At 48.4% G+C, this 22181-nt stretch overlaps 1 protein-coding gene across 1 annotated transcript in view; it reads left to right on the forward strand.

Moving 5' to 3' along the window:
- Positions 1-22181, forward strand: part of CLCN7 (chloride voltage-gated channel 7) — a 35701-nt gene that overhangs the window by 6624 nt on the left and 6896 nt on the right. Inside the window, exons 3-19 of the mRNA XM_081889196.1 lie at positions 166-237; positions 1152-1217; positions 2007-2139; positions 5057-5166; positions 5579-5659; positions 6787-6849; positions 7807-7890; positions 9214-9307; positions 10811-10875; positions 10994-11110; positions 11913-11967; positions 12677-12737; positions 13977-14115; positions 16129-16222; positions 17881-18050; positions 20012-20063; positions 21056-21183. Of these exons, the coding sequence (XP_081745322.1) occupies positions 166-237; positions 1152-1217; positions 2007-2139; positions 5057-5166; positions 5579-5659; positions 6787-6849; positions 7807-7890; positions 9214-9307; positions 10811-10875; positions 10994-11110; positions 11913-11967; positions 12677-12737; positions 13977-14115; positions 16129-16222; positions 17881-18050; positions 20012-20063; positions 21056-21183 (1584 nt within the window). The remainder of the gene's footprint in view (positions 1-165; positions 238-1151; positions 1218-2006; positions 2140-5056; positions 5167-5578; positions 5660-6786; positions 6850-7806; positions 7891-9213; positions 9308-10810; positions 10876-10993; positions 11111-11912; positions 11968-12676; positions 12738-13976; positions 14116-16128; positions 16223-17880; positions 18051-20011; positions 20064-21055; positions 21184-22181) is intronic.

Below are 22181 nucleotides of genomic sequence, written 5' to 3' on the forward strand. Positions count from 1 at the left end.
GTTTCCGTTTTTTGAATGTTTTAATTGCTTTTATGAGTGATCTCACTGCTCTTATTATTTTTGCTAGCCGCTTTGAGGTTTCCTACGATCAGGTGGCATGTTGATTTCGTGAAATAAAAAAATAAAATGAACCCAGTTAAGAATCGTGACGATTGTGTCTTGCAGGAAATGGATCCGCCTCGGGCGCACCCTAACGAGATCCCTCACAGCGAGAAAGTCCTCTCTCTCAAGTACGAGGTGGGCACCTAGCTTAAGGTTCCAACTGGAAAGGAACTGGCGTGCGATGGTAGGGACGTTGGTTATAACCCGGGAGATCTACCCACCACCCGGGAGAGCTATCCAGCAGATTTTGTAAACAATAAACCCTCAAAAGTTATGGAGAGGTCTGCTCCTTCTTGTTTGCTTATTTTGCACAGAGATGTGGAGCCTGTAACCCTCTGGGATGTATACGAATCTTGTTAACTAATAATTCAACTGGTTAAACCATGGGTAGGCAAACTAAGGCCCGGGGACCGAATCCGGCCCAGTCACCTTCTAAATCTGTCCCGTGGACGGTCTAGGAATCAGCATGTTTTTACATGAGTAGAATGTGTGCTTTTATTTAAAATTCATCCCTGGGTTATTTGTGGGGCCTGCCTGGTGTTTTTACATGAGTAGAATGTGTTCTTTTATTTAAAATGCATCTCTGGGATATTTGTGGGGTATAGGAATTTCTTCATTCCCCCCCCCCCCAAAAAAAAATATAGTCCGGCCCCCAACAAGGTCTGAGGGACAGTGGACTGGCCCCCTGCTGAAAAGGTTTGCTGACCCCTGGGTTAAACTAATAAAAAGCTGTAGCATTTGGTTGTTTTTCTGTGCTGGACAAGGAGGAAGAGGCTTCAATTCTTCTCAGTGCAGGGCGCAAGGGAGGTAAAGAACATTCTGTCCTTCCTCTACTGATTCGCCCTCCATGGAATTCCTGTTCGCCTATGGCGATCAGGCGACTACCACTTGAATACAAGGCTGCATGAGGGCATTGGTGGGATGATGCAATCTTGGAAACTTTTAGTAAGTTTTGAGGCAAAGTGAGCCTTTCCCGAGCAGGCTGCATTCCCCTGGCTTCCTGTTTCTGTTTTTTCACTTCCCTTCTCTCTCTTTTTTTGCTGGTTAAGAGCTTGGACTATGACAACTGTGAGAACCAGCTGTTCTTGGATGAAGAGAAGAGGATCAAACATACGGTCAGTCCATCTCCAGGGCCGAAGGATTGCTGTGGGGTTCCTCCTGCAAAATCTCAGATCTGGTTATGTGTACGCCTCCCTCCCCACGTCCGAAATTCCACATTTTAAAAATACAGCGGAACCTAATCTGTTGTTGCTGTGCGATATCCAACTGCATTCTACTCAGAGTAGACACACTGAAAATAATGTAATATCCCTTGATTTCTACTCCTTATGACTCATGTTTGACACAGCCCAGTATTATTTAGTCAGCTTATTAGTTGCTTGCTACACAGAGAGTCTCTAAGTGACTTACAAAGCTTTTTAAAGCATCACGTAAAATCAGGAAGAAACAGCAATACATTGCAATAAAAACCATGCAAAAATCCACAGAAAATGTCAGTAATGGAAGCCATCATCCAGCTACATAATAACTTTTATAAAAGTTATTTTAAGCATTTTTTTCAGTTCGTTATATATCATTTCCCAGAACGCTTTTTATTACCTTATGAGACCACCACATATGATAAAAGGTGCCGCCTTTTTCTTTACATTTCCAGCAGATATTTGCTAGCTTAGTGGGAGTCGAACACCAATGGTATTTATCATTTTCATATAATTTTCTTTCCAACGCACAGCACCAACCAAAAATTTCAAATCTGTTTTCCATAGCCTTTCCTAAGATGAAAGTCGAATATTATGCCCCAGATAGAGAGGTGGTTTATATTAGGCCGCTCTTAAATTGAACCGTGTCAATAAGAAGCAGCATAATAAGGCAGACCCCTCTGATTGCGACTTCTTCGAACGCAGGCGTTCCGGACGGTGGAGATTCGGCGGTGGGTCATCTGCGCCATGATCGGGATCCTCACTGGCCTTGTTGCTTGCTTCATCGACATTGTGGTGGAATACATTGCTGGGCTGAAATACAAAGTGGTGAAGGGCAGTATCCTTTGAGTGCAGGATACTGTGCAGGGCTGTCGCGGAACATATGTCCACGCTGCCCACGGTGGGCATGCTCCTGAGGGAGGCATGGGACAGAGGGTGCCCTCCCAGGCACGGGATAGTCGCTCAGGTCCTGGAGTGGCGCGTGCAGCCGGGGGCAGAGGGAGCCGTTCATGGGGGTGGAGCGAGCCCCCCATGGTGGACACCAACGGTGCACCGCCCACCCACCCAAGCCTTCCCCGAGCTGTCAGAACAAAGGGGGAAGGTGGTTATGCTGCCGGCAAAGTGGCACAGCTCTGCCCCCTTTACCCCGACAGCTTGGGGCAGGCTTGGGAGTCACAGGCAGGCAGTGCGCCGAATGTCACCCCCCTCAGGGCACCCAGGGCGGTCTGCCCCCCTTCCTACGCCCCTGGTGCAGGGCTGGCACGAGGCGTTTTGCGGTCTGCAGGCGAAGGACAGGAGGGCTCCTTCGCCATGTGCTGCGAATGAAAGCCAGTGGAATTGGACAGAATGGTGTCGTCCGCCATCCCTGATGGGGGCAGAATAGCTTGGATGGCCAGCATGGGGCTGATGGGAGCTGGAGTTCAGAATATCTGCAGTGTACCAGGTGGACGTAGGTGAAAAGGTATAAAACATATTCCCGTACTAACATGACTGTACTGTATCAAACTGAGGCCTGCCTTGTTTTACACCAGGGTTGGGCGACATTAGATTTTTCAGCATTTTTCACCAAAGACAGCCAGACGTCGCGGTTTGGAGATATACCACGATGTTGTAACAAGCTGCATTGGCCCCAGCCGGCTAGACCAGGCTTCCTCAAACTCGGCCCTCCAGATGTTTTTTTGGCTTACAACTCCCATGATCCCTAGCTAGCAAGACCCGTGGTCAGGGATGATGGGAATTGTAGATTCAAAACATCTGGAGGGCCAAGTTTGAGGAAGCCTGGGCTAGACACAGTGTGAAAGGGACGCTGCTCTCGTTTGGGGCCCTTTCACCTCAGCGCCTCGCAGGCTAGGGCCAATGTAGTTGGTCTTGGCCGCTGCTCAGCTGGGGGCAGGAGGGTTCCCCCCCCCCACTCCAGCTGAGTGAGCCTTGAAACCTCAGCAGCATTGGGGTTCGCTCAGGTGTGGCATAGAAGAAGTCTTCCCCACCCGATCTGATGGGATGGGGGGGGGGACTTCTTCCAGCCCCCAATCTGAGCGATCTGACACCACAGCAGCATCAGGCTTCGTGCAGCTGGGGCATAGAAGAAGCCTCCCACCCACCCTTGCTGAGTGATTGGGGTCGCTCAGATGGGGGCGGGGGGACAGTTTCACAGAGCCCCCACCCCACTGCTGGCTTGGGCAAGCCAGTGCCAGACTGGGGGCTTCGTTAAACACTTGGCAGAAGGGAGCAGCAATTGGGCACCCATCAGCCGAGCAGTTTGAAGATGATGATGATAATCATCATCATTGTCATCATCGTAATAAATTAAACTTGCCCTCCCTGGGCTTTTAAATAGGGCATGTAAATATCATAGCAGGCACTGTCTTAGAAGTGGTGTTCCCCTCCTAAGTGTAATAAAATGGGGGCTTATTATTAATAATAATAATAAATTTTATTTATACCCTGCCCTCCCCAGCCAAGACTGGGCTCAGGGCAGCTAACACCAGGTATTACTGTATTTTTCGCCCTATAGGACGCACTTTTACCCCTCCAAAAATGAAGGGGAAATGTGTGTGCGTCCTATGGGGCGAATGCAGGTTTCACTGAAACCTGGAGAGCGAGAGGCGTCGGTGCGCACTGACCCCTCTCACTCTCCAGGCTTCAGGAAGCTATCCGCAAGCCTTGGGAGCCCAGCGCAACTTCCCGCTGGGCTCCCAAGGCTTGCGGACAGCAGCCTGCAGCCTGAAGCACGGGAAAAAGAATACAACAATAACAGAAAAAGAACTTTGTAACTTTAAACTTTGAATAAATATTCAAATATTCGGAGGGCGTCCCGTGTTTTGCGCAGGTGTCCACAAGCCTTGCGCTCCTGGGGGGAGTTCCCGTGGGCTTGCAAGCCTTGAGGGCGGCAGCCTGTTCTGGGGGCTGGGGTCAGGAAATAAATATTTTTTATTCATTCCCCCCCCAAAAAAAACGAGGTGCGTCCTATGGGCCAATGCATCCTATAGGGCGAAAAATACGGTAATTGATTAAAATGCAACTTAAAAACAAGATTAACTACAACATTAAAATGCAGCCTCATTTCAGTGGAAACTCAAATCAAAAACTTTTTGGGGGATGAAAACGGCAAATCTTCACCAAGGCCAACTATCCAGACTGGTCCTACGTGGGCCAGAAAAAAGCCAGGGAAGTCCCCAAATAGGAGGGAGAAACTGATGCAGCTTGTTTCTCCCTCTGTTCCGTATGAGGAGCAGACCGGGATACATATTTCACTCAGCAATATATCGCTGGTGAAACCGCCGTGCGTCCAAAATCCCCTTGCTAGCAGCACCTCCTGGATGAAGCTGCGCTGCTGGCAGAGGGACTCAGGAACGCAACGGTTTCATCACCGATAAACCGCTGAGTGAAATCAACATCGCAATCTGCTCCTTATACCGGTCCTGGACAATACAGTGGTACCTCGGGTTAAGTACTTAATTTGTTCCGGAGGTCCGTTCTTAACCTGAAACTGTTCTTAACCTGAAGCACCACTTTAGCTAATGGGGCCTCTCGCTGCCGCCGCGCTGCCGAAGCACGATTTCTGTTCTTATCCTGAAGTGAAGTTCATAACTTGAAGCACTATTTCTGGGTTAGCAGAGTGTAACCTGAAGCGTCTGTAACCTGAGGTACCACTGTATATCGATATATCGCCCATGCCTATTTTACACACATTCTGCCCTCTCCCCAAATCCATGGCCAGATATTGTTTTCCCCTTTTAACCTGCTTTCCTCAGATATTGACAAATTCACCAAGACAGGCGGCTTGTCCTTCTCTCTGCTGCTCTGGGCCACTCTGAACGCGAGCATTGTGATGGTCGGGTCCGTTATCGTTGCTTTTATTGAGGTAAGGCCTCCGCCCGGGTCTCTCGCCTACGCCGCCATTTTGCAATTCGCGCCTTGGCAAAGGGTGATGCTCCCAATGAGTTTCATGATCCCGTTTCTGCCTCACCTTTCGTCCAAGGAGCCATACGCGCTTTACACACCCCATTTTAACTCTCACAACCACCTTGTGAGGCAGCTAATACTGCAAGAGGCGGTGACTAGCCCAAGGTCACCCAGGGATCTTTGCAGCTGAGGGGAGGATTCGAACCCCGGTCTCCCAGGTCCTAGTTCGGCATCCAATCTATGAACCCACACTGCCTCTTACAATTTGCATGTGGAGGGCAATATGTAGCGACTGCCCAGTCTCGGAGCTGTTCAAATGACAGAAATACACCCAAGCAAACTTATTTTCTCTGTTGTTGCTTTTCTTGTAGCCTGTGGCAGCTGGTAGTGGAATACCTCAGATCAAGTGCTACCTCAATGGCGTTAAGATCCCCCACGTGGTCCGGCTGAAGGTGAGAGAGGGAGGACAGGTTATGCCTGGCAATTTTCAGAGTGTCCCTCCTTTCTCCTGATCCACCCGAGACTTTTATGAGGGAAAGTTGCCCCTCCGCTTCCTTAGTGAGAACATTTTGTGTGTGTGTGTGTGTGTGTGTGTGTGTGTAAAAAACTGGACCTGAAAATTGCCCATTTCTTTGCCACACATCCAAATATGTTGCTAGACGTGTCTGCCTCCGTTATGGGATCTGCTGCTTTTCACCTAGGACACACTATGCATTTGAAGCCAGAATCATTCTGCTTTAAACAACTATGGCTTCCCCCAAAGGATTCTGGGAAGTGTGTCTTGTTAAGAGTGCCGAGAGTTGCTAGGAGAGCCCTTTTCTCCCTCACCGAACTACAGTTCCCGAGCGGTTTTAGAGTCAGTCCCTCTTGCCAGGGAGCTCTGGCAATTGTAGCTCTGTGAGGGAAATAAGGATCAGCGAACTAGTTCACTTGTCTTTGGTGACAAAGATCGGAGTAGTTCTCTCGCCTCACTTCCTTTAGAACGAGAGTCCGTGTTTTGGTTCGATGCCTATTTCTTTTCTGGCGAGATCTTTGAAGGTTAAACATGGACTCCTCTCTTGCGTCTTGGGACGCGGGTGGCGCTGTGGGTAAAACCGCAGTGCCTATGGCTTGCCAATCGTATGGTCGGCGGTTCGAATCCCCGCGGCGGGGTGAGCTCCCGTCTTTCGGTCCCAGCTCCTGCCCACCTAGCAGTTCAAAAGCACAAAGTGCAAGTAGATAAATAGGTACCGCTTTATAGCGGGAAGGTAAACAGCGTTTCCGTGTGCTGCGCTGGTGCTGGCTCGCCAGCTGCAGTTTTGTCACGCTGGCCACGTGACCCAGAAGTGTCTTCGGACAGTGCTGGCTCCCTGCCTCTTAAGTGAGATGAGCGCACAACCCTAGAGTCAGACACGACTGGCCCGTACGGTCAGGGGTACCTTTACCTTTACCTCTCTTGCGTCAGCTCAGCGCTTTGCGGCTGAGGGAACTGAGCATAGGAGCCCAGAGTTCAGCCCAGAATGGGAACTTTTAAATAATAATAATAATAATAATAATAATAATAATAATAATAATAAAAAATAATCTCCTTTCTTTGTAGACGCTGGTGGTTAAAGTCTGTGGTGTGATTTTCTCTGTGGTCGGAGGCCTGGCAGTCGGAAAGGTAACTGAGAAGAGGAAGCAGAAACTTCACCCCAAAAGGCAGCTACTCCTGTCTTTCCTATCTAACAATGCCACCTCCTGGCTATTTTGCATTGCATTCTGGGAAGGTTTCTGCTTGGCAGCCATTGCTCTCAATGGCGCTTCTTCATTAGCCTTTGCCCTTGCCATTTGTTATTGGCCTGTACCCAACTTCCGCCTCAGGATCATGGCGAACGAGTTGTGCTTTGACAACGGGAAGGAAAGAAAAGAAAACTTTGCCTCAGGCAGCTTGTTTTGCTGCGATCAGAATCGGTGTTTAGGGAGATGTTGTGCCAACATAAGAACCTCGCAAGTCAGGCCAATAGCTCATCTGGTATAATAATAATAATAATAATAATAATAATAATAATAATAATAATAATAATAATAATAAATTTAATTTATACCCCACCCTTCCTGGTTCAGAAAACCGGGCTCAGGATGGCTAACAACCAATTTAAAACACTTAATTGATGCAACAAAAACAGCATAAAATACAGTATAAAACGTGAATAACAATAAATTCAAAAATCAATTTAACATAAGATTAAAAAAAAAACGTACATACAGCAACAGTGTTTTGTGTTGTATAGGCTCCTATGATGTAAGTAATGCCCCCCGCCTCCTAGCCTGCTCCCTAAAATATCACTGGTTTGCTCATTTCTATATATAGGGTGCCTACATTCTGCACGGACTGGTTGCAGGGCAACATGTACAAGTGGCTTTAGATACCTATTAGGTCCACAAATTACCATATAGCATATATTCAACACTAAAAAACAGCAACAATTTTTTGTTGTCAAAGGACAGCTGAACATATAAAGGGCCCATTACCTTCAGTAACTTAGGGTCTCATCAAACCTAAATCCTGCCCTGCTTGGAGCACAGTCTTGCAAGCCAGCTTCTACCTCCCTCTCAATTCTACTTCTCTTGGTTTCAGGAAGGGCCGATGATTCACTCTGGAGCTGTCATCGCAGCTGGCATATCTCAAGGGCGGTCAACTTCTCTGAAGAGAGACTTCAAGGTTCGTTTCCTACAAGTGGGTTGCTTGCGCTGGGTTTCCAGCCCCCGCAGGCCAGGACCTCCTCACTGAGTGGCGGCTGCTGCTGTCTCTCATAGCCCCGATCCTGGTAGCAGATGTTGGAGATGCCGGGGGCTCTCCCACTTCTCAAGCTTAAAGCATTTGCACCCCACCCGTTAACCAAATGGGCATACCCAGGTTGCACAACCTGCGTCGCAAAAGAGTCTCTGCCCTCTAGCATGAAACTGCATAAACAGACATAGCATGTGAGGAAAAAGGGATGAGGAGGGAAGAGGGGAGTAGCAAGTTCAGACACCCGATTTTAACATTACATTTCTTTGAGCAGAGTTGCCTAGTTCTGCTTGTTCAGATGCTGACTGCCTTGGAGAGCAACCAGACCAACACAGGCCTCCCATCAGATCTGTGAGCAGAGCAAGTGACATTGTCTGGACCAAGAGGAAGGCAGTTTTCGCTGCCACACTCATGGCCAGAAACAATGTGAAAAAACTTTATGGAATACAATAATTCAAAACATCAAAACTAACAAACTGAAGTCTCTGAAAGTTTATGAATAGATATAATGAAAAATACTCTGGAACAGTGCTCATGTGATTATATGACTACAGTTGACTACATAATCTCATGAGCACTGTTCCAGAGTGTTTTTCATTATATCTATTTGAAAACAGATTGGTTAATGAAGAAATAACATGTCTTTCTACTTACAAGTGTAGAACTAATTGGCTGATGAAGAAATCAACGAAACAGTAGTTGTTATCTGGAAACGCTGTTCAGCAGAGTTCAGAGTCGGACATCAGAAATGGACATTTGCTGATTATACGAACCTTCACAGCTTGCTTTCCGCCGGGTAATGTCTGGCACCGTAATTCATTTAAGGACTTTCAGAGACTTCAGTTTGTTAGTTTTGATGTTTTGAATTATTCCATAAAGTTTTTCACATTTTTATTGTTTCTGGCCATCGTGTTGCTTTTGATATTTTGCAGCACAGGGGTTGGTTTGTTTACACACTCATTTCCTTGGACAGCTGACCTAATGGCCGTTGGAACCATTGCAGGAAGGGGTTTGAGGCAGTTGCCCTCCCCTCTCACCGAAGTTGCTTCGCAGTCCTGGGCCGTCTTGGCAAGCTAGCATCCTGCACAGTCACAAAGGAAGATGCTGGTGGTCTTTGTGGTGGGCTCATTCATTTCGGGGGGGCACTGCTTGAGTTACACAGGGGTTGCAGAGCATCCAGGGCCTTTTGAGCTTGTGTGTGTTAAGAGAACCATTCCCAAGTACTAATCCATTCCGGGCTGTGTTTGCTTTTAGATCTTTGAATATTTTCGGAGGGACACAGAGAAGCGGGATTTTGTCTCTGCCGGAGCTGCTGCTGGCGTCTCTGCTGCCTTTGGAGCTCCTGTTGGTAAAGCGCCTTTTCTTTCCCATGAGCAGAACTAGAGAGGTGTTTGCTGCACTTCATTAATATTATTGACGACGATAAGCATCGTTGTTATTTCTGTTACTGGTTGCTTTGTCCAAGCACCTCAGAACGTCTGTGTCTTCTGGCAAAACCGTTTACTGCAATCCATTATGAGCCATGGTGATAACTGTGGTGATAATGATGCTAATACTGTACTAGAGATGGTCATAATATTAATACAGTAAGCAGCTTTCTCTTGCTTTACTTGTGTGACTGCAACCTTATGTGGGCAGAGGAAATGAATAAATAAATGGAGAGCCAGGAAAACTCTGTGACCCTGTTAGAGCCTCGCGCCTCCTTCCCAAAGCCCAGCGCCTCGTTATCTAGGTTTAAGAAGGCACCCCCCCCCACCAATTGTTGTTGTTGTTTAGTCGTGTCCGACTCTTCGTGACCCCATGGACCAGAGCACGCCAGGCACTCCTGTCTTCCACTGCCTCCTGCAGTTTGGTCAAACTCATGCTGGTAGCTTCGAGAACACTGTCCAGCCATCCCGTCCTCTGTTGTCCCCTTCTCCTTGTGCCCTCCATCTTTCCCAACATCAGGGTCTTTTCCAGGGAGTCTTCTCTTCTCATGAGGTGGCCAAAGTATTGGAGCCTCAGCTTCAGGATCTGTCTTTCCAGTGAGCACTCAGGGCTGATTTCCTTCAGAATGGAGGGGTTTGATCTTCTTGCAGTCCATGGGACTCTCAAGAGTCTCCTCCAGCACCAGAATTCAAAAGCATCGATTCTTCGGCGACCAGCCTTCTTTTATGGTCCAGCTCTCACTTCCATACATCACTACTGGGAAAACCATGGTTTCCCCCTGCAATTACACAGCCATAAATTGTTGTTGTTGTTGTTGTTAATTGTATGCTGCCCCATACCTGCAGATCTCAGGGCGGCTCACAAAACAAAATTACAATATAAAAACCACAAAATACATATAATAACAGAAACAACCAATACAGTGGTACCTCTGGTTGCAAACGGGATCCGTTCCGGAGGCCCGTTCGCAACCTGAAAAGAACACAACCCGTGTCTGCACATGCGTGGGTCGCGATCCGCCGCTTCTGTGCATGCACGTGATGTCATATTGTGCGCCTGCGCATGCATGAGTGGCGAAACCCAGAAGTAACCCTTTCTGGTACTTCTGGGTCGCCACAGGATGCAACCTGAAAACACACAACCTGAAGCAAACGTAACATGAGGTATGACTGTAATCCATTTCAAAGGGCATCAGATATCGATCAGCCAAAGGCCTGGTTAAAGAGCAAGGTTTTCACAGGGCGCCTAAAGGTGTACAATGAAGGCGCCAGACAGACCTCCCTGGGGAGAGCATTCCTCAGACGGGGAGCCACCGGAGAAAAGGCCCTGAATCCACGCCTGGTGTTCCTACCTTGAGCCGGTCAGCTCCTGCCTCCGAGCGGACAAGCCAAGTCTCACTGGCCCTGCCTTTCCCTCCCACCAGGTGGTGTCCTGTTCAGCTTGGAAGAAGGCGCTTCCTTTTGGAACCAGTTCCTGACCTGGAGGATTGTGAGTCTGGGGGGCTGGAGGAGCTTTCTGAGGGGGGAGGGGGGACTGCAAGGCAAGTCCTTGGCGGACTGACCGACTCTGTGCATGCTCCTCACCACTCCCCTCTCTCTCTGTGCAGTTCTTTGCCTCCATGATCTCCACCTTCACCCTGAACTCCATCCTGAGCATTTACAAAGGGAATCCCTGGGACCTGTCCAGCCCTGGACTCATTAACTTCGGCCGGTTTGACTCCGAGGTAAAATGCAACACCCTTTCGAAGATTCGCTGCTGCCACCTCCTCCTCTGGCCTCCACACACGAATTCTCTACGTAACCAGAGAAGCAGTGGAGATGATAATTATTGTTATTATTATTATTTATACCCAGCCCATCTGGTTGGGTTTCCCAACCACTCTGGGCTGCTTTCAATAGAATATTGAAATACAATAATCTATTAAACATTAAAAGCTTCCCTAAAGAGGGCTGCCTTCCGATGTCTTCTAAAAGTCTGGTAGTTGTTGTTCTCTTTGACGTCTGGTGGGAGGGCGTTCCACAGGGCTGGTGCCACTACCGAGAAGGCCCTCGGCCTGGTTCCCTGTAAGAAGTCAAAATGAGGGATACAAATGTAAAGGAAGATTATTGTTGTTAAATTGAAAACTGGATATATATATATATATATATATATATATATATATATATATATATGGGTTATTGTCCCCTTCCTGAAACGCTGGAGAGCTGCTGCCAGTCAGTGTAGGCTAAGTGGCACCAATGGGCTTGCGTCAGCGTAAGGCAGCTTCCTATGTTCCCAATAGCTCATTGGGTAGAGCACGAGGCTCTTAACCTCAGGGTCGTGGGTTTGAGTCCCATCCTCCGCCAAAAAGATTCCTGCATTGCAGGGGGTTGGTCTAGATGACCCTCGGGGGTCTCTTCCAGCTCTACGATTCTACAATATTGTGAAAACATGGTGGCGCAGTAGAAGGCAGTCCCGTCCTTGAGCTGCCTTACTGCTGTCACAGTTTCTGGAACTCACACCTGCTTTCTTTCTTCCTTTTGCAGAAGATGGGGTACACCTTTCAAGAAATCCCAATCTTCATATTCATGGGAGTGGTGGGTAAGCCGCCCCTATTTAAGCAATATGATAATGTGACTTCCCTGTTTGTGCATTGATCCCTTCCGCAGAGGTTGGGGGAGTGTGCTTGTGGGTCCCCCACTTTTTTAAAAAAAGAAATAAGTTCACCAGTAATGCATGCAGCAGCAAATCTGTCATGGTCAACAGCTAGAAAGGAGCTGTGTGTGTTATCAGCCCAATTCCATTTTTGGGCATGCAGTCCTTTATCCATGCTTGTCTTTTCACAGGGCAAAACTCCTCTGTGCTCTGTTGACTCCACAATCCTCTGCATTTCTGCAGAGATTCCAGCATCTGGCAAAGAACTTAATTCCTTAATACCTCGGCCCCTGCAAACAATAAAGAATTTTCCTCTCTGGAACTGGGGGGATTTCCTGGCTTACTGTGAGCCCCAGAAGAAGGGGAGCTGGAGGGGGAAGACATGACCCTATGTCTGGGGTGGGGGTAGGATTTTCCTGATCGAACAGCAGAGTGGAAATGTAGAGGATATCCTTTGCAAAACTGTTCTCCACCTTGCCTTCATCCCAGTCAGATGCATCATTTCCACAGCTGCCCCAAAGAGAGAGTTATGGGATTTCTGCAACCTACACTGCTAACTTCCTCCATTCTGATTTGGGTGGTTTTGAGTAGCTGGTTCTTTGCTCTGACTCCGCCAAGGCCTATTGTCAGGTGTTTTTCTTCTTCCTGGCTGCAGGTGGAGTTCTTGGAGCCATGTTCAACGCCTTGAACTACTGGCTGACGATGTTCCGGATCAGGTAAAAACCCTGGCAGAAGGCAACCCAGAATGTAACAAGCAGCAAACTTCAGACCCAGGGAAAGGACTGGAGTAAAACCTATTGCAGAATGGCTCAAGCCAACTGCTGCACACCCAACAATGGATGCCTCTTTAAAAGGCTTTACATGTCAGCTTTTGACAGCGCCGGGTGCTTTCTTTTGACACAGGGTTTGGAGCTTAGCTCCATTCACAGGCGTCGCTGAGCTGAGCCACCCAGAATTTGGCTGAACCAGCGTTTCAGAGGCTGCTTCACATTCCTGCCTGGATGTTTGTTTGAGCCGGAAACCTGCGATAGTGCTTTTATTTGCGTTCTTTTTATATATATAAAAAGTCTGGCACACTTCTGCCTTTTGTCAGGCCTGCTTATTTCCCCAGATGGCTTCCCTTTTGGGGCTAGGGTTGCTTTTACGGGAGCGAATGAGCTCAGCTCTGCAGCCGCCCACCTCGCTGGAAAGCAGACAGGTCTGGAGAAAGGCCATCTAATATGTAGCTAAAGGAAATAACCAAACTCCTGGGCAGGAACTCCTTTTTAGGACTTAGAGTTCTGGGACTGTGTGTGGGGTGTGTGTGTGTGTGTGTGTGTGTGTACCTGTTGGAAACAGATGGAATGAATCACAGGCTGCCACTCATCTCCTTAACTCAGTTGTATTTTTATTATTACATTTGCATCTCACCTCTCCTCCAAGGAGCTCCAGGTGAAATACATACACCTCTCCCTCCTTATCTAATCCCCAGAACAACCCTGTGAGGTTGGTTAGGCTGAGGGTCAGTGACTGGCCCCCAAGGTCACCCAGTGACTGGTGGAGGATGCTCCTATCTCGCCAGTCTCAAAGCAAGATCCAGTTGGCTTCCATACAGTGGTACCTCGGGCTAAGAACTTAATTCGTTCTGGAGGTCCATTCTTAACCTGTAACTGTTCTTAACCTGAAGCACCACTTTAGCTAATGGGGCCTCCTGCTGCTGCCGCGCTGCCAGAGCCCGATTTCTGTTCTTATCCTAAAGCAAAGTTCTTAACCCAAGGTACTATTTCTGGGTTAGCGGAGTCTGTAATCTGAAGCGTCTGTAACCTGAAGTGTCCGTAACCTGAGGTACCACTGTATCTGAAAGGGGCTGTATTTGAAGGGGCTGCCATCTTGTCCGTTGCTTCAGGTGGCAAAATTCGTTGGGCCGGCCCTGCTCCCTAACCCCTTGTGTCTTTTCTTTTCTTCAAACTGCCCAGGTATATCCACCGGCCGTGCCTGCAGGTCATCGAGGCCATGCTGGTGGGCGCTGTGACAGCGGCTGTGGCCTTTGTCATGATCTACACCTCGGCAGACTGCCAGCCGCTTCAAGGCAGCGGCATGGCCTACTCGCTCCAGGTGGGAATCGAGTGACAGAGGGGAACTGTGGGTGCTGGCTGCCTCCCAGAATGGATGCCTTTGGGCAACGGGGGCTTGAGGCAGGAGAGGAGTGGAGGCAGGTCCATTAGGCACCTTCTCACCAAGTTCAGTCTTCCATCAACCAGACCCCACATGCCTCTAAAAGGAAATGAGTTTCCTTCAGCTTCGTCTCAACACTGTGCCCTTAAAGCACTTTCTTTCCCTCAAAGAATTTTGGGTATTGTGAGGTTTTTTAAAAAAATAATAATAATAACAGCTAACACCAGTAAAATTACAGTAAAAACATAATGGGGGGTGGGTGGGAACTAATTTAAAATACAGGTTAAAATGCAATTTAAAATGCAGCCTCATTTTAATAGTAGGCCATAGATCAAAACTATAAGGGGAGGGAAACATAAGGGTCAGACTGAGTCCAAACCAAAGGCCAGGCAGAACAGCTCTGTCTTGCAGGCCCTGCAGAAAGATGTCAAGTCCCACAGGGCCCTGGTCTCTTGTGACAGAGCATTCCACCAAGTCGGGGCCAGTACTGGAAAGGCCCTGGCCCTAGTTAAGGGTCTCTGAGAGCTGTAACTCTGTGAGGGGCAAACTACAGTGCCCAGAATTCTCTGAAGGCAAAAATGTGTTCCGGATGTGTTTTCAAGGCACAGTCTGTACACCTGACTTCAACCTTGCCCTTGTAGAGCTCGGCAGGGAGGAAGATGGCGGACAATACCGGAATTAGTCATCTCCGGCTGTTGTTTTCTGTGGCTCCCCCTGCTGTCTGTCTCCCTGCTTTCAGCCCAATGGGAGCTAGCCACTGTTGGTGAGATGCCCGGCAAAGTTGCCCAGCCGCTGCCCCCGGCAGTGAGCCCAAGTTTGTATGTAGCTTTGGCAAGCAAGACTTTACTTCTCTGGCATCATGCAGAGAAGCTTTTGAAAATGTGTGTGCGTGTTTGGAGCGTGGGGGAACAGCTCTTCCTTTCATAAGTGAGCAGCGCTTTTATGAGAGGACAGCAGGCTGGTACACACATTTGCGATTTGATAACACCCCTGGGCTTATTTGCAAGCCCTTCTCAAGCCAGATCTCTGAGCTGTTCCCTGCCCCAGATGTTAAATGGCTCAAGACCGCAATACCTCAAGGACCGCCTCTTTCCATATGAACTTACCCGGACCCTGAGATCATCTTCTGAGGCCCTCCTTCGTGTGACTCCTCCTTGAGTGGTCTAGAGGGTGGCAACATGGGGAAGGGCCTTCTCTGCAGTGGCTCCCTATCTGTGGAATACTCTCCCCAGGGAAGTTTGCCTGGCACCCTCATTATACACCTTTAGGTGCCAGGGAAAAACGTTCCTTTTCAACCAGGCCTTTAGTTGTTCTGTTTGACATCCTACACCCTTTTAAAATGTGGCTCTTTTGGGGGGCATTGTTATTGGGTTGCTGTTTTTATTCTGATTATATATGTTGTGATCTTTTCTGTGAACCACCCTGAAACCTCCTGGTATAGGGTTGTATAATGATGATGATGGGAAGCAGGTGGCGCTGTGGGTTAAACCACAGAGCCTAGGGCTTGCGGATCAGAAGGTCGGTGGTTCGAATCCCCGCGACGGGGTGAGCTCCCGTTGTTCAGTCCCAGCTCCTGCCAACCTAGCAGTTCGAAAGCACGAAGTGCAAGTAGATAAATAGGTACTGCTCTGGCAGGAAGGTAAACAGCGTTTCCGTGCGCTGCTCTGGTTCGCCAGAAGTGGCTTATACCCGGAAGCTGTACACCGGCTCCCTTGGCCAATAAAGCGAGATGAGCGCCGCAACCCCAGAGTCGGCCACAACTGGACCTAATGGTCAGGGGTCCCTTTACCTTTAATGATGATGATGATGATAATTGAATCCAGTGCTCCTAAAGCAGTTATATAATGGAACAGTGGCCTGTGGTGTTGGACCCCTGCTTCTTTTTCCTTTCCTTTCCTTTAATTCTTTTCCTTTTTACTGCGCCTGCAATAACACGACTTCTCTCCCCGCCAGCTCTTCTGTCCTGATGGCGAATACAACTCTATGGCTGCCGCCTTCTTCAACACACCAGAGAAGAGTGTCGTCCGCCTTTTTCATGACCCCCCAGGTTGGTTGCTCCCCAGTTAGCAGAATCCAACCATTGCCAGTCGATGGGGGGCTGTGTTCTTCCTGATACTCTATAGCAGGGTTGGCTAGCTCCTGTCTCGGGACCTAAATCCGGCTCCACGACCAACAAATGTTCTTCCCCATTTCCAACAAGACCCCACTTATTTTGGTGACAGCATGTTTAGATAGATGGACAAAAAATAATTATCTGTCTGTCTATATGTTCTGAGCACAGTCTTTTTTCAAATTATTTTTACAAATCAAACCAAATTACCTAATTTAATACATTTTCTTAAAAAAAAAAATCAGGTTTTTGGCTCCAGTTGCAAACATATGTCCATCTTTTCCTCCTGTAGCCACATCAACTCTTCATTAATATCCATTTCGTCCTTCACTTCTTGTTGTCCATTCCTATAGCCACCCCTTTTACAGTCTTTATAGGTTAAAACCAGCACTTTGAATTGGGCCTGGAAATTTATGTGATCTACCTGAATTACTGTGAATTGTTTTAGGGTTTTTTGTATTCGAGGTGGGTTTCATTTGCTTTTAAATTGTATTATTTTCCAACCTGCCTAGCCCTTCCTTGCATGCATCTGAAGAAGGAGAGCTCTCTCCAGCTCAGTGGGAGATGCAACTTGTTCCATCGCTTAATCTGCTCCCACAGTTAATGAGTCTCTTCTCCTTCCTCCCGCCCCCTCCAAACGTTTAGCCTAAATGTGCATTCCTGAAATCTAAAACGTGGCGGCAGGGGGCTTGCAACAGTCCTTGGCTTTCCTCCTTTCTAAAGGCTTTACCTGAAGTTCCTATGGCAGAGGAGCCGGATGAAGGAATTGAATTTTCTTTTCACAGTACCCTAGAGCCCAGCCTGGGATTTGTTCCCAAGTCCATGATTTGTTTTGCTGCACACAATGTTTTAATTAGGAAAGGCACATAGAGCTGCCCTAGCAAGTATTATCACAGGGAAGGTTAGGGTGATTTGGACGTGTTTTAGATGTGATACAGTCGTACCTTGCAAGTCGAACGGAATCCGTTCCGGAAGTTTGTTCGACTTCCAAAACGTTCAGAAACCAAAGCATGGCTTCTGATTGGCTGCAGGAAGCTCCTGCAGCCAATTGGAAACCACACTGAACGTTCAGCTTGTGGAAATCATTCGAAAACCGGAACACTCACTTCTGGGTATTTCAATCGTTTGGGAGCCAATTTGTTTGGGAGCCAAGGCGGTCGAGATCCAAGGTATGACTGTATTTCATGCATTGTAGTTTTTTTTATTGATTGTGGTTCAGTAATTATTGTAATTGCTAGGAGTGTTTCTGTTTAAAATTTCTGTTTATTTGTCAATGTTTTGAGAGTTAATGTCATTGTGTTTCCCAAACTTGGGTCTCAACCTGTTTTTGGACTACAGTTCCCATTACCCCCGACCACTGATCCTGCTAGCTAGGGATGATGGGAGTTGTAGTCCAAAACCAGCTAGAGACCTATGTTTGGGAAACATGGCTTCAACCTAATTTTTTGAACCAGGATAAACCCAAAGATGGCTTTTTTGAGGGACTAAAATGCATGCCTCCTGTAATAAGGTGGGAGCACCCTGCCCCATTGTTGAGCAAATCTTGCTGCTGGTTCCAGGTTGTGAGGAGTGATGCTCTTTGCTCTCCCTCTTAGGCACGTACGACCCCATGACTTTGGGGCTGTTCACCTTGATGTACTTCTTCCTGGCTTGTTGGACCTATGGGCTAACCGTTTCGGCAGGCGTTTTCATCCCCTCCCTGTTGATCGGGGCCGCCTGGGGCCGCCTGTTTGGCATCTCTCTCTCCTACATGACCAGCGGCTGGGTAAGTTGCCCTGACCTTGTGATCTCGATCCTCTCTCCCCACCCGCCCACTCCATTGTGGTCCGAAGAACCTTTGCTGAAAACAAGCCCCTGGTTTTCGCGGGTGGGAAGGAAGCTGGGGAGACGGAGGGCGTTTGACCTTAGCTGGGAGGCAGAAGTGGAAGTTTTTCATCTCCAAGGGCCTTCTGGCTGTTCCCTCACTGCAAGAAGTGAGGTTACAGGGAACCAGGCAGAGGGTCTTCTCAGTAGTGATCCCTCGTAGCCAAGTAAGATTGTCTTCCATGAGCACAGATTTAAAAGTGAGTCCATAAGTGACTGTGGAGGCTGATTCTGGATCCACACGTCCTTCCACAGTGAGGACATAGGTTTCCGGGCGGGAGTCGATCACGGTGAGGGTTTGCCAAGCATGCCTTCCTCTTAGCGCATTTCTCCCTTTTGTCCTGAGTTCGAGCGTTTTCAAAGCCCAGGACGCCTTTGGTAAAGGCTGTTCTCCAATCGGAGCGCTCGCAGGCCAGTGTTTCCCGGTTGCCGGTGTTTATACTACATTTTTTGAGAGAGTCTTTGAACTCCTTTTGTTGGCCACCAGCATTACGCTTTCCGTTTTAAAGTTTGGAATAGAGCAGTTTCAGCAGTGGTGCCCACTGCGTGGAACGCCCTCCTGTCAGATGTCAAGCAGATAAACAACTATCTGACTTTCAGAAGACATTCTGAAGGCAGCCCTGTACAGAGAGATTTTTTAAAAAAATGCTTGAGGCTTTGTTGTGTTTTTAATATTTTGTTGGGAGCCGCCCAGAGTGGCTGGGGACACCCACTCAGATGGGCGGCAAGGCAGCCTTCTTCCCCTGGGGGTTCCCAAGCTGGTGTCCCTCTCCCTGTCCCCTGCATCCAGTCTGTCCATGACACCTAATCGTCCCCTTGGCCTAGAGATCCACCACCACCGGTCTAGGCAAGTAATAATAAATAATAATTTTTTATTTATACCCCGCCCTTCCCGGTTCAGAAAACCGGGCTCAGAGCGGCTAAGAACAAATTTAAAACACTTAATTGATGCAACAAAAAACAGCATAAAACACAGTATAAAACAATAAATTCAGAATTCAAAAATCAGTTTAGGGGGGAAATCCATCCAATAAACATTAGATGATCCCCAGGGCTAGCTGGCTAAGTTAGTCCTATTTGGGCCAGCGTGGAGACCAGGGGAGAATTAGCTGTGGGATCCCAGAGCGGGTAATCTTCGTAAAAAGGGGAGGGGAGGGAAGGAAGGGGAATAAAAGATCAGGCTAAGTTTAAATTGAAAGTCAGGCGGAATAGCTCTGTCTTACAGGCCCTGCGGAAGGAGGTTAAATCCTGCAGGGCCCTGGTCTCATGGGACAGAGCATTCCACCAGGTCGGATCCATCACTGAGAAGGCCCTGGCCCTGGTGGAGGATAATTTGACTACCTTAGGGCCCGGGACCTCTAAGCTATGGTTAGTCATGGTCCTTAAAGTCCTCTGCGGGGCATACCAGGAAAGGCGGTTCCATAAGTACTAAGCCACAAAGGGCTTTAAAGGTCAAAACCAGCACCTTAAACCTGACCTGATACTCCACCGGGAGCCAGTGCAACTGGTAAAGCACTGGGTGAATTGCTCCCATGGCAGGGACCCCGTGAGGAGCCTCGCTGCAGCATTCTGCACCTGCTGGAGTTTGTGGGACAGTTTCAAGGGCAGCCCCACGTAGAGCGAATTACAGTAATTAGGCATGGAGGTGACCATCGCATGGATCACTGTGGCCAGATCGGGGGGGGGGGGGAAAGTAGGGGGCAGATGCCATGCCCCAGTTTGTTACTGCTGTTCATGGTGTGAAAGGTCCATTTCTCCAGTGAATGGGGAGGGAGGGAGGTGGCCTGGAGCGGAGACCCTCCGACCTCCTGCTTAGTCCCGCTGCTCTGAGCCTTGACTGCTCCTCTCTCTTGGGGCTTTCAGATCTGGGCCGACCCAGGGAAGTATGCCTTGATGGGAGCCGCGGCACAGCTAGGTGAGTGATACACGTCTGGGGCAGGGAGGAGAAAGGGGCACAGCTTATTGGGAAGTGGGAAGGTGGGTCTTGCCCCAGTGGGACGGTGCAGGTTAGGCTTTAACCCTTTAACCAAACTATCTTTCCTAGGCCCCGTTTGCACCATGCGTTTAAGCATCCTCATCTTGCTTTAAACAATCATGGCTCCTTCTGCAAATAATAATAATAACCCTGGGAGTTAAGGCTTATAAAGGGATGCTTTGTTAGAAGAATCCCCACAGAGCTGTAATTCCCAAGCGTGGTTTAAGACTCAGTTCCTCTTCCCAGGGAACTCTGAGACATCTGAATGCAGCCCTGTATAGGGAAGTTTTTAATGTTTCATGCGTTTTAAATATTTTGTTGGGAGCCACCCAGAGTGGCAGGGGCAACCAAGGCCTATTAATAATGAAATTTATATTATATTACCGTATTTTTCCGTGTATGAGATGTCCCCGTGTGTAAAGACGACCCCTATTTTTTGAGCCCCAAATTAAGAAATTAATTTATTTACATATTATTTATATATTTAATTGCAGCATTCCGTGTATAAGTCGGCCCCCAATTTTAAACTTAAAATATTTGGGGGGAAACAGCATTTCCGTGCGCTGTTCTGGTTCGCCAGAAGCGGCTTAATCATGCTGGCCACATGACCCGGAAGCTGTACGCCGGCTCCCTCGGCCAGTAAAGCGAGATGAGCGCCACAACCCCAGAGTCGGCCATGACCGGACCTAACGGTCAGGAGTCCCTTTACCTTTACCTGCCTCAAGAGACAATGGAGTCAAACCACTGCATTAGCGGGTGCAAGGCTGGGCAGTGCCTATGGAGGTGCTGGGCCCATTCTCATGTTGCCACCCTCCGGACCTCTTGAGGAGGAGTCACACGAAGAAGGGTCTCAGAGGATGATCTCAGGGTCCGGGTTGGTTCATATGGGGAGAAGGCAGTCCTTGAGGTCCAACCCAGTCTTGTCCTCCTAGGCGGCATTGTGAGGATGACACTCAGCTTGACGGTTATCATGATGGAGGCGACAGGCAACGTCACCTACGGCTTCCCAATCATGCTGGTGCTGATGACGGCCAAGATCGTGGGGGATTATTTTGTCGAGGTGAGTGTCTGTCTGCGGCCGCTGGTTCTGTCAACCACCTAGAACCTCCCTCTCCAGGGGGACTCTACCACAGAACGCCAGTTGCTGGGGAGCAGCATTCAACGGGGCAGAATTGCCTCCGTGTCCTGCAGGTGGGCTTCGTGGAGGCCTGTGACTGGCCACAGTGGAAAGAGGGTTTCTGGGCTAGATTCCCCTGCCTTGGTCTGACCCAGCAGGGCTGTTCTTGTGACCCAGAGAACAGGACAGGCCTGGAGGTTTTGTATATTCCATTTTTCGTTCTGCATGGCTCTGCTTGGTTCAGTGGTTGGTTGGTTAGCCTGGGGGAAAGACCGGATATAATTCTTAACAAATACATTCTGCCCCAGGAAGGGCCAAACTCTGAACCAGCTACCGTATTTTCCCGTGTATAACAAGCCCCCGTGTGTAAGACACCCCCTATTTTGGAGGACTCAGATTTAAGAAAATAAATTACCATATAGCATATATTCAACACAAAAAACAGCGACAATTTGTTGTTGACAAAGGACAGCTGGACATATAAAGGGCCCCATTACTTTCAGTAGCTTAGGGCCTCATCAAACCTCAATCCAGCCCTGGGTAAGGGTCACAGCCATCATTCTGCCACTTTAACCTCTAGCTCCGCAAACCAGGGGCATTATGCCCCCAGTAGACTGCCCACTAGGCAATACAGCCTTCAGGCTGGGAAAGTTTCCTCAGCCTTCTGTACATATTACCGTATTGGCCTGAATATAAGCCACACTATTTTCCCAAATTCCGACCGTGAAAAGTTAAAGTGCAGCTTAAATTTGCAAACTTACAAAAATGGGCTTTTACAATATCGCTGCCGAAACAGACATACGGTAAAACGGAACCAAAAAAATGTTTTATTGTCGAATTGCGAGCTTAAGACTGTTTATCCCACTTGCGGGTCCTCTCTGGTACCCGTAGAATTTGTTGTTGACAAGGGACAGCTGGGCAGATAAAGGGCCCCATTACCT

This window comes from Podarcis melisellensis (genome assembly GCF_964234715.1).
Source record: "Podarcis melisellensis genome assembly, chromosome: 14".
In the NCBI taxonomy this organism is placed as follows: domain Eukaryota; kingdom Metazoa; phylum Chordata; class Lepidosauria; order Squamata; family Lacertidae; genus Podarcis; species Podarcis melisellensis.